General features: G+C 45.2%; 1 protein-coding gene across 2 annotated transcripts in view; it reads right to left on the reverse strand.

The window, feature by feature from the left end:
• Nucleotides 1-15,319, reverse strand: part of Flt3 (fms related tyrosine kinase 3) — a 66,359-nt gene that overhangs the window by 19,746 nt on the left and 31,294 nt on the right. For both annotated transcript variants that reach the window (XM_031338763.1, XM_031338764.1), the window contains exons 9-15: nucleotides 14,469-14,637; nucleotides 4,164-4,267; nucleotides 2,816-2,924; nucleotides 1,973-2,151; nucleotides 761-867; nucleotides 548-680; nucleotides 364-468 (exon numbers count right to left, since the gene is read on the reverse strand). In XM_031338763.1, the coding sequence (XP_031194623.1) occupies nucleotides 364-468; nucleotides 548-680; nucleotides 761-867; nucleotides 1,973-2,151; nucleotides 2,816-2,924; nucleotides 4,164-4,267; nucleotides 14,469-14,637 (906 nt within the window). The remainder of the gene's footprint in view (nucleotides 1-363; nucleotides 469-547; nucleotides 681-760; nucleotides 868-1,972; nucleotides 2,152-2,815; nucleotides 2,925-4,163; nucleotides 4,268-14,468; nucleotides 14,638-15,319) is intronic.

Consider the following 15,319-nt stretch of genomic DNA (forward strand, 5'->3'; position numbering starts at 1 on the left):
AAAAAAAAAAAAAAAAAAGAATCAGCTGAGGGTGCCCTGCCCGAGGGTGGATACCAGATGGAAGAGGATGGAACAGAGTGGGAAGTGAGAAGTCCCTGGTTTGTTTTCTACCCAGAATCTGTGTCAAACTGTAACACAGAAGCAGATACCAACTGAACAAAGAGAAAGAGGAAGAAGCAGGGTTTGCTTCACGGCTTGTGCTCTTTACTCACGACTGTCCCTGCCTGCTTCTCATTAACCTACATGCTTAGCAGACAGGAACTGTCAGAATAATGAGAGCGGGCAGAAGGGGAAGGGAGGCAGCTGTACTCCTTCTCTGAGTGACTTTGCTGAGACAACCCCCCCCCCCCCACCTTTTAGTACCTTTTAGCATCTTCACTGCCACCTGAATTGAGACTCCCGTTTTACTAATCCCATAGGCCGTGGCATTCATCACCCTCCCGAAAGCGCCGGACCCGAGGACCTTCCCTGCAAAGATGGAGTGTGTATTAAAATTTTTTGCAAGAGAGAGGAAGTGACACAGAAGCCCTGAATAGTCAATCCTTACCAAACTCTAAGTTTTCTCTTGGAAACTCCCACTTGAGGTCATATTCATAGTCCCTGAAGTCAACGTAGAAGTACTCGTTATCCAGGGGACCGGTCACCTGGATCATCTGCAGCTGGCTTTCGTACCTAAATTGCTTGAGAGATGAGCAGGGAGTCAGCAGCAGCCTGTGGCGCTGCAGAGTCAAGATAGGGATGAGCCTTCGTTGGCTTTTACCTTTTTGTATTTGTGACAGATCAACACGGTGAGAATGACAATAAAGGGGAGACAGAGCCCAATGGTCGCATAGAAGGAGATGTTGTCTTGGATGAAAGGAAAGGGGCCTGCAAGAGAAGCAGTCACTAGGTGGCGTCGAGATAAAACTCCCGCGTGCAGTTCTAAACAGGCAGGCCCTCTCTAGTTAAGAGTCTCTCACATCCCGTTCAAGTAACCACCATTTTCAGGCCTTATGGGCATCCTGTGTGTTCTGGGTGTCCCACAGAAAGTTGGTTTCTGTTTCTGTAAACAATGAGTTCCCTTTCCGGAAAAATCAGAAATGATTCTGAACCCATTTTAAAAACTGGATCATGATGTCACGTGAATAATGCCCATATAAACCTTTTACAGAGCCCACGTTAGATTAAAAAGAAGCCTGTGTATTTGTTACCAAGATTTGTCACACACGTGTAGAGAAGTTATGTGTATGTCTGTTTGCCTAGCATGTGTGTTTGTGTATCAAGTACATGCCTGGAGCCCTCAGAGGCCAGAAGAGAGTGTTAGATTCCCCGGAGCTGGAGCTGGAGCTACAGATGGTTAAGAGCTGCCATAGATGGCAGATGCTGGGAATTAAACCCAGGTCCTCTGCAAGAGCAGCTGGTGCTATTAACCACTGAGACCAAAGCCACAGCTTTGGCTTATGTGCTTGCTTTGTTTTGCATTTTTCTGAGACAGGCAGGCTCTTACTATGGAGCCCAGGCCGATCGTGAACTTAGGATCCTCTTGCTTTTGTGCCTGGAATTGATCAATATTATCTGGTGACCCTAAACTGTTAGTGTAATTTTAGAAAGATTCTAAACACAAACCCAAAATCTAGACTAGCAGACTAAAAGTAAATGAGGGAATTGACGAAATGGAAAAGGACAGAAATTCCAGATCACTAAGTCTGTTTTTCTGCACCTTTGGTAGCTATTCTTCACACCATGAATTTCCAGGACTCCACAGCACTATGACTTGTGAGTCATAACAATCTAAGGATAACCGGGTCTTGAAACATAAAATTGGCAGAGTCTGCCCGGGGATTCTTGCCTGACTCAAAAAGACCTTATGCTCACTCAGAACTAGGAGATCTCATAAAAATTCCCTCGCAAAGGCCAGCCACAGTGCCCAACTTCAGGTAGGAGAATTTCTGGGGACAGGGTGTGTTTATCACAACAGCGAATGGCTGCACACCTGGTGAGTTTAAAAAGATGGTATCGCAAGACGTGCCCACAGAATTGTATGCACAGCATTTGACCAGAAACCCTTTCCCAGCCTCACTCATATTTAGAGTACTGCTCGACACCCACTGTCCAAACACTTTTCTGTTAGCCTTTTTATTCCAAACTCCTTCTGGGATTTCCTCGGTACAGCTGAAAAAAGAAAATGTCGGAAAGGGTTGTTAGATGGGCAGGGTCACGGTAGGACAGGAAGTTGGGTGGGTGAGGTCATGGTAAGACAAGAAGTCAGGGTTTCTACAAATGATTCCCAAAGAAAACAAGCTATAGCCATAGTGTAAGCATTTTCAATGTCATTCTTTTCTCTCTCTCTCTCTCTCTCTCTCTCTCTCTCTCTCTCTCTCTCTCTCTCTCTTTCTTTCTCTTTTTTGGTTTTTTGAGATAGTTTCTCTGTATAGTCCTGGCTGTCCTGGAACTCACTCTGTAGACCAGGCTGGCCTCGAACTCAGAAATCTGCCTGCCTCTGCCTCCCAAGTGCTGGGATTAAAGGCGTGCGCCACCACCACCCGGCTCAATGTCATTCTTAAGCTGTATCCATGACAACAGGGATAAGACTCTTATGCCTTGCTCTCACTCTCCTTCTTCCTTTCTTTTTCTTTTTCCTTTCCCTCACCTCTCTTGCCCTCCCTCCCTCCCCCTTCTTCCTTCCCTTCCTCTCCTTTTTCCTTCTTGCTTTTGGAATAGGGCCTCAAACTCTAAGGTCCTCCTGCCTCAGCCTCCCGAGTGCTGGGATTACAGGCGTGTGCCACCATGTCCAGCTTGGTTCTTCCATTTCAAGAGACGTCAAGGTTCTCATTACTTGGGAGACTTGTCCGAACACTTCTTCCAGGTCCAAGAGGGTAACGGGTAGCCATCAGAGGAACAGGACGCCTGGCTGGCTGAGGTCTTTGCTAGCACTTGAGGTTTCTCTGTAGAAAGTAGCATGCAGTAAGCTCATGGAAGATGGGTCTTTCCAGAATCAGTTCAGAGCTAGCTTCGGCTTAGGCTGCCTCTTTACCCCAAATGCTGTGTGCCCCTGGAGCAACCCCTTATTTAGGATGCCTCAAAAGTTTGGTCCCTTCCTTCTGTGTCACAGAACCTTCTTGACTGGTGGAGGCAACACCTCTCTGTGACTCACCTCCTAGAGGGAGCTAAGGTGTAGAACCTCCATCTACCTGCATAGCTCAACATACTACTTAGCTTTAAGAATACTGCCAGAGAATCTGGGTTCAATTCCTAGCATTGACATGGCGGCTCATAACTATCTGAAACTCCAATATCTGATACCCTCTTACAAACGTACACACAAGCAAAACACCAGTGCATATTTAAAAAAAAATCTACAAAAAAAGAAATGAAATATATTGTCTTTTTCTTACTTTTGCATAGACCAAAACGAAAATTATTAAAAGAAATAAATAGCAGGTGACTGTACAGCCATTTCTTAGTGTTCCTTTCATAGCACCAAGCCAGTAAAGTCACAGTGCATTGGAGATGGAACATTTCTTAGCTCAGAGAACAAATATAGAAAGGGATATATATATGTACACATATATATATATATGTATATATATGTCTATACATACATATATACGTGTATGTATATAACTAAAGCCAACACACAAGAAGCATGGAGCTTACAGAAGCAGTTTCAGAGGCTGGAGAGATGGCTCAGAGGTTAAGAGCACTGGCTGTGGTTGCAGAGGACCTGTGCTCAGTTCCCAACACCCACATTGTGGCTCACAACCTTGTATAACTCAAGTTAGGGGGGTAGAGATGGGCCAGACGCCCTCTTGTGACCTTTGTGAGTACTGTATGCAGAGACATGCTAGCAAATCACTCACTCATATACATGCAAATAATCTTTAAAAAAACAGTTTGGCTGTGCAGTGGTGGTGCATGCCTTTAATCCTAGCACTTGGGAGGCAGAGGCAGGTGGATTTCTGAGTTGGAGGCCAGCCTGGTCTACAGAGTGAGTTCCAGGACAGCCAGGGCTATACAGAGAAACCCTGTCTCGGGAAAAACAAACAAACAAACAAACAACACAAAAACAAACAACCAAAAAACAAAAAAAAATAGTTTGATAGTATCCCTTCTAAGCTATGTTTGTCACTTCTTGATAAAAAATTAATGGAGGAATAAAATAGACAAAATGAGATTCAACTTACTTCTTACATTCAGCGTGAACATTTTGGTGAACTGGGCATCATCGTTTTCTGCATGGAATATGTACTCTCCTGGCTTGTTCTTATGATCGCAAAATTTAGATATGCTGTTTGAGAAAGAATTCAAGATGAACTCAGCCTGGTGCTTCTAGGAGAGGCTACTGTGAAGAACACTATATAAAAAGTTATAAAAGGTACAAATTAGGGCTCAGCGGGTAAGAGCACTGACTGCTCTTAAACCAAAGGTCCTGAGCTCAATTCCCAGCAACCACATGGTGGCTCTCAACCATCTGTAATGGGATCCAATGCACTCTTCTATTGTGTCTGAAGACAAGCTACAATGTACTTATATACATAAAATAAATAATCTTATTTTTAAAAGTACAAATTAATGGGCTTAATTACAGCATTTTTATATACCATCATTATATTTGTTCTAATTTGCTCCCCTCCCCTGATGCCTCTGTCAACATAACAGAGAGCTAAGATAAGTCGACTTGAAGAGAGATCAATCTGATTGGAGCACACAAACTTCAACCCCTTTTGCTCTGGGGCTCGTGAAGGGGTACGACATGACCAGAGTGCCAGATGTAGCAGGGAAGTGGAAGAGAGGAAGCAGGGCATCCCAGAATCCCCTTCAAGAGACTGCACAGTCATTCATCCACTGAATTCCCACAAGACCTTGCCAGTCAGAGGCTTGCTATCGCTCCTGGCTCCATGCAACAGTGGGAACAAGCGGTTAGTGTGTGAGGGCCCAGCTATTCTCATCTTCAAGAAGACCGAAGCCCAAGTGGGCTGTAAAACCCCACAAAAGGAACAGTTAGCGCTTTAAATCAAAGGTGTTCAGCTCCTGAAGAGAGGCAGAGTCAGTATAGAAAGTTCTGTGGCAGTTAGAGGCAGGGCTGAAGTCTCATTTGCTAGGAGTGCAAAAAGGAGAGACCCAAGGAGAAGCAACCAGAATCCCGAGGGTGGGAAGTCACAGGGCATGGAAGAGAAGTTGGGCCTCCTGGTTGAAACAGGAGGAGGTGCTGGGACATCTGGGCAAAGAGGGCTAAGAGGTAGGATGGGGTCCATTGATTAGGACCCTTGAAAAATGGCATAAATTATTCAGAGGTGAAAACTGTGAGAAGAGTCTATGGATGCCTGAGAACAAAATCCATAGCACATGCAACTTTTAGATCGGCCTGATTGCAGTGAGAGACGTTATTGGTGTGAAGTCTGGAGCTGGTGATGATGGTCTAGGAACCCATGCGTTCATTCAACTACAATGGAGACATGACCATGGGAAGTATCAAGTCTCCAGCAGCAAATAAGAAGAAAGAGGGTTTTCGTTGTTCTAAAATTCACAGCGTGATATGAGAAGAAGACAGGTAAAGACACAGTTCTGGGAAGTGGGTATGGTGGTATACACCTGCATCTCAGCGCTCACAAGGTTGAGGCAGGAATATTGTAGTTTCGAAGCTGGGCCAGGGGTACACAAGGAGATACTGTCTCTAAAGCATATAAAGGAACGGGGAAACAGAGCAGACATGCTAGGGTGTGGGAAGGGCTATCACTAGAGAACTGCAGTTCGAATTTGAGGTTTCAGAGAATGTTCCAACAGAGAAAGAATGGGAAAGGTGGGAAAAGACACACTGGAGAGGGACTAAGGAAAACAAAATTGCAAGTGCTGTGTGCATACGCAAAGGCAAGAGCAGGCTCCCAGTTCACCCCGAGACACACCTGGACAGCTGGAGCTTTGAGCCAGAGCTGCCTGGGTGTCCTTATCTCTCAGTGGGATGCTCCTGGCTGTCTAGTGAGATGGAAGTCACTCTTTGCACCTGCCACGAGTTTCCAGCAATTGGTCTGCAGGTGAGGCGCATGCTAGAAATGCTTGCCTGGCATGTCCACTGCCCTGAGTTCAATTCTCAGGAACACCCAAATGAAAATAAAATGCTTTCAGCAATTAAAGGCTGAGAATGTATACATTTTTTTTCCAGTTCTTACCCCTTTTCTTTCCTTTCTTTTTCTGCAGGGGGTGTGGCTGGGGAATGAGACAAGGTCTCATTGTAGCCCTGAGTGACCTAGAAATATTTATTATAATTATCATTATCATTATCATTATCATTATTATTATTATTATTATTATTATTATTATTATTAGTTTTTTTGAGACGGGTTTCTCTGTGTAGCTCTGGCTGTCCTGGAACTCACTCTGTAAACCAGGCTGGACTAGAACTCAGAGATCCGCTTGTCTTTGCCTTCCAAGTGCTTGGATTAAAGGCATGTGCCACTATGCCCAGTATCTTTTTAAAAAGAGAGAGTCTCGGGCTGGCAAGATGGCTCAGTGGGTATGAGTACTGACTGCTCTTCCAAAGGTCCTGAGTTCAAATCCCAGCAACCACATGGTGGCTCACAACTGCCCGTAATGAGATCTGATATCTCTTCTGGCAAGTCTCAAGACAGCTACAGTGTACTGTGTATAATAAATAAATCTTAAAAAAAAAAAGAGAGAGAGAGAGTCTCTGGCATCTCAGACTGACCTTGAACGTGCTGTAAGATGGCTTTAAACTCCTTCCTACGTCTACCTTCTGAATGCTGCCACATCTGCTTTGATGGAAGCAGTGTGAACCAGGGCTCTGTAGAAGTGAGGCAAACGCTCTATAAGCCTACTCTCCAGTTTTTATCCTAGCCTTCTGGACAAGGAAGAAATTCGGGGGGATGGAGTGATAGGAAGACTGTAGGAGAACCCCAAAGGCCAGCCAAGCTGCAGCAACCCCCAGGCTTCAGAAGGGCAAGAAAGACCATGAGCCTCCAAAGCAGAGAGTGTCATTTTCTGTATACAATGGTGAAAGGCCTTGAAAAGGAAGGGGTAAGAGAGTTAAAAAACCAAAACCAAAACAAACAACCCAGCCTGCAGCTGAGGACTCGGGGCCCATGCCTGCACCTCTAATCTCAGCGCTCTGGAGGCAGAAATGAGAGGGTTAAGAAAGAGGTCAAGGTCAAGGTCAGTGGTTAAGAGCGCTAGCTGCTCTTCAGAGGATCCAGGTTCAGTTTCCAGCACCCACATGGTGGCTCACAAATACCTGTGACTCCACCAGGGCATCCAGTGCCCTCTTCTGGCCTCCACAGGCACTAGGTGTGCACATGGGACACAGAACACTTACATTCAGGCAAACACTAATACACAAAAAAATAAAAATAAATAAATCATTTAGAAAGATAGTCCAAGGCCAGTGTGGATCACATAATGATCCTTGCCTTTGTCAGAGGGAAAGAAGGAGGAGTCAGAGACTGCAATGGAGACTGGGAGGGGAGAGGGTCTGAGTGACTGACACAGCTAGCCAGGGACCACACAACTGTGTTTGCACTGTGTGGAACAAAGCATGAGGCTGCATGAAGATTTGTCTTTTCTGTCCATGCTGCTGTCTCCACAGGTTGTGGCTAGTCTCAGACAGAGCCCCTGACGTATCTTCTCTTCAACAATATCCAGGTAGGATATCGATCACATAATCAAATGTTCAGACAGATTTACCACTTTCTTTTGCCTTTCTGTGGCCTTGGGTCTCAGACCTGCAATCCCCCTGCCTTCAGCCTCCAGTGTTCTGGGCTGACAGGACTGTGCCACCACACCTGGCTTTCTCCCATGCTTATGACCTCAGTAGCAATGAGAGGGACTGTCAGGTACCTGAAAGCTCAGAGCCTCCTTCCTTTCTTTCTTTCTTTCTTTCTTTCTTTCTTTCTTTCTTTCTTTCTTCCTTCCTTCCTTCCTTTCTTTCTTTCTCTCTCTCTTTCTTTTTAAGATGTATTTATTGTTATATATAAGTACCCTGTAGCTGTCTTCAGACACACCAGAAGAGGGCATCAGATCTCATTACAGATGGTTGTGAGCCACCATGTGGTTGCTGGGATTTGAACTGAGTACCTTCGAAAGAGCAGTCAGTGCTCTCAAGTGCTGAGCCATCTCTCTAGCCCTCAGAGCTTCATTTCTTCCAGGTTTCCCCACCCCTCCCCCTTTCCAATCCCCCTCCCTTCCCATGCCCCCTTTCCCACCCCACCTCCCTTTCCCACTTGGCATCAGGAAATTTGAGTGACATATCTTTGAGACCAAGACAATGCCATGTCGTTACAATTAGGAAGAGGTCCCCCTTACCATTAGGTCACTTTCTCCTTCCTTGTATTTACCTCCCAGAGGGAGCAGTTGAGAAAGGCCCGCCTTGGCTCCAGGGCTCTGGAATCAGCTTATGATTCATAAAGGATGTTATATGGAGGGCTAGGCAGGTGGATTTCTGTGAGTTTGCGCCAGTCTGATCTATGTGTCCAGTTCTAGGCCAGCCAGTGCTATACAGTGAGACCTTCTTTCAACTTTTAAAATCTTTAATACTATATAGCTATTAAAATGATCACTAAGGAGCTGGAGAGATGGGTTAGAGATGAATAGCACCAACTGCTCTTCCAGAAGTCCTGAGTTCAATTCCCAGAAACCACATGGTGGCTCACAACCATCTGTAATGGGATCCGAAGCTCTCTGAAGATAGCTACAGTGTACTCATATAAATAAAATAAATAAATCTTTTTAAAAAATGATAACTGGGGCTGGGGAGATAGCACAGTGGTTAAGAGCACTGACTGCTCTTCCAAAGGTCCTGAGTTCAATTCCCAGCAACCACATGGTGGCTCACAGCCATCTGTAATAAGATCTGATGTCCTCTTCTGGTGTGTCTGAAGACATCTACAATGTACTCACATAAATAAAATAAGTAAGTAAATCTTTTTAAAAAATAATAACTAAGATATGACAATATAACTATTACATATACTTATTACACATGTTTAAGACAAGGTCTCACTGTGTATCCCAGGAAAGGAAGAGCCAGGGCCACGGTTACAGGCAGCATGAATAAAGGGAGGTGAGACTCAGTTGGATCTCTTGGTATTGCTCCAGAGACAAACCTCTTCTCCTACCTTTTTGTATATACTCAGGCTCATGGATCCCCTAATCCCAAACCCCATTCCAGTAAAAACAAAACTGTCAGCTCTGCTACAGGTCCTGTCCAGAAGCTTCTGTGTGGCTACTCCTGTCCTGAGCAGGCCCCTAGTGGGTCCTCCTGACTGTGAGCACATGAGAGATCCCCTGCTTCACTGTGGAAACACCCAGGGAGAGCCCAGTGGGGACAGAAGTGAGACTCGTGGAGGACAGGATGAAATATGTCTGGGGAAAAGTTATGCCAAGCTCATACTTTTTCTCCCATGACACTAATGCAGAGTCGGTATTTATTGGTACGTCTAGATAATTCGCCCCCAAAGTAAGGGGCGAATCTCCTGCAGTCTCTTTTTCAGAAGTAAAAGGGCACCCGGCAGCTGGAAACCAGACACAAACACGGAAAGGCCAGGGAGCCTCTGGGTGTGATTTGAGGAAGTAAATTGCAGAAACGAAGCTTTGAAGGTGGGGAAGCCAAGAGACTTCTGGCGTACACCATGACCGCATCAAGGCTTCTGCAGGAGTCCAGATACTACACAGATTTAAAGAAAACAAAAAACCAGCAACCCTCCCGACACTCAAGTTAGCTTTCAAAACATGATCTCAATCCTTTACCATCCCAACTCAGCTTAACAGAACCACTGTATCTATTAGGGAGCTAAGGATGCCACTTCCTGGGCCGGAGAGATGGCTCAGCAGTTAGGAGCACTGACTGCTCTTCTAAAGGTCCTAAGTTCAAATCCCAGCAACCACATGGTGGCTCACAATCATCCGTAATGAGATCTGATGCCCTCTTCTCGTGTGTCTGAAGACAGCTCCACTGTACTTACATATAATAAAATAAATAAATCTTTGGGCTGAAGTGAGTGGGGCCGGAGTAAGCAGAGGTTCTGAGTTCAATTCCCAGCAACTACATAATAGCTCACAACCATCTGTACAGCTACAGTGTACTCATATACCTAAAATAAATTAAATCTTAAAAAGAATAAAAAAAAAAAAGGATGCCATTTCCTGGTGTATTAGCGAATTTTGAAACTTTTCACTATCAAACTTGAATAGAGCTGGTGTTACCTCTTCTTTTTTTTGTTTTATTTTTTGTTTTTTAGAGACAGGGTTTCTCTGTGTAGCCCTGGTTGTCCTGGAACTCACTCTGTAGACCAGGCTGGCCTCGAACTCAGAAATCTGCCTGCCTCTGCCTCCCAAGCGCTGGGATTAAAGGCCTGTGCCACCACCGCCCAGCCGAGCTTGTGTTACCTCTCACCTCAACCCAGAACCTACAGCAGAGAGAAGATAGCGCTGACTGCTTTGCCTCTGGCTTCCTTGCTGCCAACACCCATGTTTTTTATTCTCTGGGAATCTTCAAAGAATCTCACACCAAGCACCGGATGCCAAGCGTGATATACAAGACAACACTGGGCTCAGCTTTCTCCAAAAAGTCATGTCCAGGAGCGGCAGTAAGTCCGTTTCCTGGTTCACACACACATTTCTTGAGTGCAGCATGGGGCAGAGCTAGAGAGATGACCGCTCGGCCATCTTTGTGGAGGTTATAAACTCAGAGCTGAGATGTCACATGGGAAGCTGCTCCCAGGTCACTAGAAATGAAAGGGACACAGGACAGCTCAAGCTGTGATGGAACATTGCTGGGGTTCAGGTTTGTAGATGGGAGCCCCAGGATGCAATGTGGCTACCCAGCCCAGTGGGGTAGCCCTTGACTGCATGGCAGACACAGCTCTGTGATACCCCAAGAGGGTCTGCTGTGTGTCACCAGGTCATACAGTGACAATATGTATCCTGTGGAGCAAAGGAAAATGGCAGTTTCTTATCCACTCCTGAGGAATTTCCTGTCTAGTCCAGTCTGGCCTGCAACTCACTGGAACTCAGAGAACAGCCACCTCTGCCCTTGGACTGTTAGGAGTAAATGTGTTGCTGCACCACGACCTAAAGGTGCATTTGTTAAACCAGATTTAACTCCTCCTTACCCTGAGTCAGGTTCACAATCATCCTGTAGCAGCAGGAGACAGTCTCTAAGGCTGTGGTGGATCTCTCTCTGCCGCAGAGGGGCAGCAACCCAGCTATCCTGAACACAGGCTCCATGGTCATCAGTTCCTCCCTGTCTGCTTCTTCTGGAACTCAAGTTCTGGATAAGAGCTTGCGAGAGCCAGGCGTGGTGGTGCATACCTTGAGGCCCAGCACTCAGGAAGCAGAAGCAGGAAGATCTCAAGGAGTTCAAGGCCAGCCTGGTCTACATAGTAAGTTCCAGGACAGCCAGGCATACAGAGAGAAAGAAACCCTTTCTCAAATGGTCCCCTCCCCCACCAAAAAAATCCAAATAGGGAGTTGAGGAGGTAGCTCAGTATATAAAGCTTGCAATCTGAATTCAGATCCCCACCATGTAAAAGTTGGGTGTAGTAGCATGCTCTTATAGCCTTGGTGCTGGCGTATGGAGGCCACACATAGACACAGAGATCTGGCTTGATGGCCAGTCAGTCTAGCCAAAGGGTAAGATCCAAGTTCAGTGAGACAGTCTGTCTCAAAAAATAAATAAATAAATAAATAAATAAATAAATAAATAAAATATATGTATACACACACACACACACATACATAGTGGCTAGGGTTAGAGAGATGAGTCAGAGATTAAAAGCACTTGTTTTTTGTGGGTAGCCTAGGTTTGATTCCTAGGACCACATAGTGGCTTACAACCATCTACAACTCCATTTCCAAGAGATCTGACACCCCATCAGACATACATGCGTAGATATACATGCAAGCAAAACACTCATAACCATTATATGAAATATTTTTTAAAAACAGTGAAGAACTACAGAGGATGTTGATCCATCCTCTGCACATGGGTGCACACACACACACACACACACACACACACACACACCCAGACAACCCTAACTCCAGGAGAATTTAGAGGGAGAGAGAGAACTCAGGGGTTTAAAGCAAGCATTACTCTTCCAGAAGACCTGAGTTCAATTCCTAGCACCCACACGAGATGGCTCACAACTACCTATAACTCTAGTTCCAGGGAATCTATCCCATACATACACAGAAACATGGACACACACACACACACACACACACACACACTCTTTCTCTCTCAAAGACCAATTACAAATCACTTGTGGAAATTTTTTCAACAAAGCACAGTATCATGAAAGAAAGGCCAGGAGCAGCATGGAGGGTAGAAAGAGCTCAGCTCTTACTTGTCACAGTGACCAAAGCAATGACAAGCTCACCATGAGCCACAAACACCAGCCCCATCCTCCTTTTAAATCTCCTGCAGACCAGGTACATGGAGTAAAGAGAGGGAAAAGCTAAACGCATTTGTTGATCTCCATAACTCGGAACAATCATTTAAACATAGCCTCAGTGAAAATTATTAGTGAGATATTTTACATTTCTGTTTTGTTTGTTGTTGTTTTCCAGACAGGGTTTCTCTGTGTAGCCCTGGCTGTCCTGGAACTTGCTCTGTAGATCAGACTGGCCTCAAACTCAGAGATCTGCCTGCCTCTGCTGATCTCATTGGGATCAAAATTGTATGCCACCACGGCTGGACTTATTTTTTTTTTCTCTATAGAACAAGTCTTTATTTTTATTACTTTAAAAAGCTGTATATTTATTTTGCTTTCTGACTCTGTGCTTGTGCCTTCAACATTTTTCACAATGATTTCCTGCTCCTCAATAAGGAAAGCCTGCTTGATTCTGTCACGGACACACTTGGCACACATGGACCCACCATAGGCCCTGCTGACATGCTTCTATGTCTTAGACAGATGAGGACTTAGGGTCTCACAGCACGAACCCCTCACAGTCTGCCTGGGCACACGCCGCATGCGGATTTAGGTGCTTTCCCAACCTTCTTGGTAAAAAGGTAAACAATCCTGTTGCCAAGTTTTGTTTGAAGCTGTATTGTAGGAAAGCCTGCGATGGTATGTCAAATGCTGGACCATCCTGAGTGCCTCTAAGCACCATCCCCAGAAGAGCTACATATTTTTTTTAAATGCAAAGTCTTCATAAGCCTGCGTGTATTTTACATCTCAATTTAGACAGATCCGGTGTAAAGTCCTCACTAGTCTAATGCTGGAGGCTACCACGTCAAACAGCAGATAAGACACACCAGCAACAACAGTTTGCTTCCAATGCATTGCTGATGATGCAAGGCATCTAATGTGTTGCTGCTTAGCACAGTAGTGGCAGCCACTTAGGAGGCCAAGGTTGGATAACTTGAACTCAAGTATTCAAGTCCATCCCAGGCAATACATCAAGCCCCTACCTTGGTAAAAAGTCAGGGCAATTTGTCTCAGTTTTGATGCAGTATCTCTAGCTATGAGCCATGAATGTACCTTTTAAGACAATTGCCCGGGTGACTCTCACACATGTGGATCACATGCTCAGAAACAACTGTTCTAAACCACAGGCTTGCTTAAAAGAGGACAGCGATGCCCTGGCTCTCACAGTCTACCCCTAGTAAGAAAGTCTACTTGATCTGTAAGAAATAGGAAGAGCTGTGCTGCAGATTTGGTACAGTGGATAAGAACAAGCCCATACTGCTCAAATCCATTACAGAGAACTTGAGTTGAGTTGCCAGTACCCACGTCGGACAGCTCACAACCACTTTAACTCCAACTCCAGGGGAATCGAGAGCCTCTGGCCTCCAGGGACACTTCAGTCACACACATAGACTGTCACCCACATACACATGACTAAACCTAAAATCTGTAAAGGAGAGGAAGAAAGGAGGCACCACAGTTAACAGAAGAAACCAGGGAAAGCTGGCTTTTGCTTTTCAAAGAAGGAATGAGAATTTCCCCTCCAGAGCTCTCTTGAATAGAGTGAAACAAATCCCCAGGAGAATGAGATTCTCTTTTATGACTGATGGTAGGGCTATTTCTGCATTTGTGTTTGAAAACATAAATCAGTACACCTAGGGGAGATGTTTTCCGTTGGCAAGGAGGTTCGACTCCCCCCCATCAGTCACAACCGCACTTAGCCACCCGGTCCTGTCAGAGCACAGCACTCAGACAGGAAACCACAGTCTCTTGACAGAAAACTGCCAGGATTCTGTTTTCATGCAGCAGGCTTTAGTCCCGGAAGAGGAGGAGAGGTGGCTCTCCTCACAGGTGCCGTTTGCTTTCAGTCTTCAGTTTTTTTACTCAACAATAAATCAACTCATAGACTCATGAGGCTGAGCCTAGAGCTCAGTGACAGAGTGCTTGTTTAGTGCAGGCAAGGCCCTGAGTTTGGTGTTTGGTACCAGGGTGGGGGGTGGGATAGAAAGGGTGCATGTGTCCTTCTCAAGGGCCGTGAGGGAGGAGGGCTATGCTGTGCTGTCTCACCTGTATCCATCCTCCAGGCCTCTTTGTTCACAAGGAAACGATGCTTGAGAGAAGATCCACGTGCACCGGATTTGTGGATATGCTTTGAACCTGACTGAGAAGCAGAACTTTTCATATGGGTCAATTTCATACTCTTCTTGTGAGCTGTTAGCATTTATGAACCCTTTGTCTGTAAAAAGAAAATTTACAAATTATATATATGTGTGTATATATATATACCATCCTTATACAAATATATATGCCACCCTTCTAAAAAATATATACATGTACCATCCTTATACAAATATATCTGTATATACATATACAAATATATTTGGAACAAGGTTTTAGCCCCAGCTAACTTGGAACCTGCTTTGTAGACCAGGCTGACTGCATAGAGATCTGCTATACATGATTTTTTTTTTTTTAAATTGTCAGTTTAGTGAAAGAAAGTATAGACGAAGGTGAGCTGTGGTTTGGGCTAGTCCACAAAGAAACAGAGGAGAAACTCAGACAGAACCCATTATCTTTTGGCAGGCGAGAATTCTACCACTGAACCACCAATGCTCCTATTATCTTTTGTACTCGAGATTTTCATCAGGGATGGGATGTTAGAGCTGGAAAGATGGCTCAGAAACTGAGAGGACATACTCCTCTTGCTGAGGCTCCAGGGACAGATGCCATGTTAAATAATCTCCAGGTACAAATGAAAGAGCCATGCGGTAAGCGACATAGGCAAGGTCTCCCCAAGAGCCTCTCTATTGCTCTGCTAAGAACACAACTGCAGCTGGGCGGTAGTGGTATACACCTTTAATCCCAGCACTTGGGAGGCAGAGGCAGGCGGATTTCTGAGTTCGAGGCTGGCCTGGTCT

This window comes from Mastomys coucha, unplaced genomic scaffold, assembly GCF_008632895.1.
Source record: "Mastomys coucha isolate ucsf_1 unplaced genomic scaffold, UCSF_Mcou_1 pScaffold22, whole genome shotgun sequence".
Classification (NCBI taxonomy): Eukaryota; Metazoa; Chordata; class Mammalia; order Rodentia; family Muridae; genus Mastomys; species Mastomys coucha.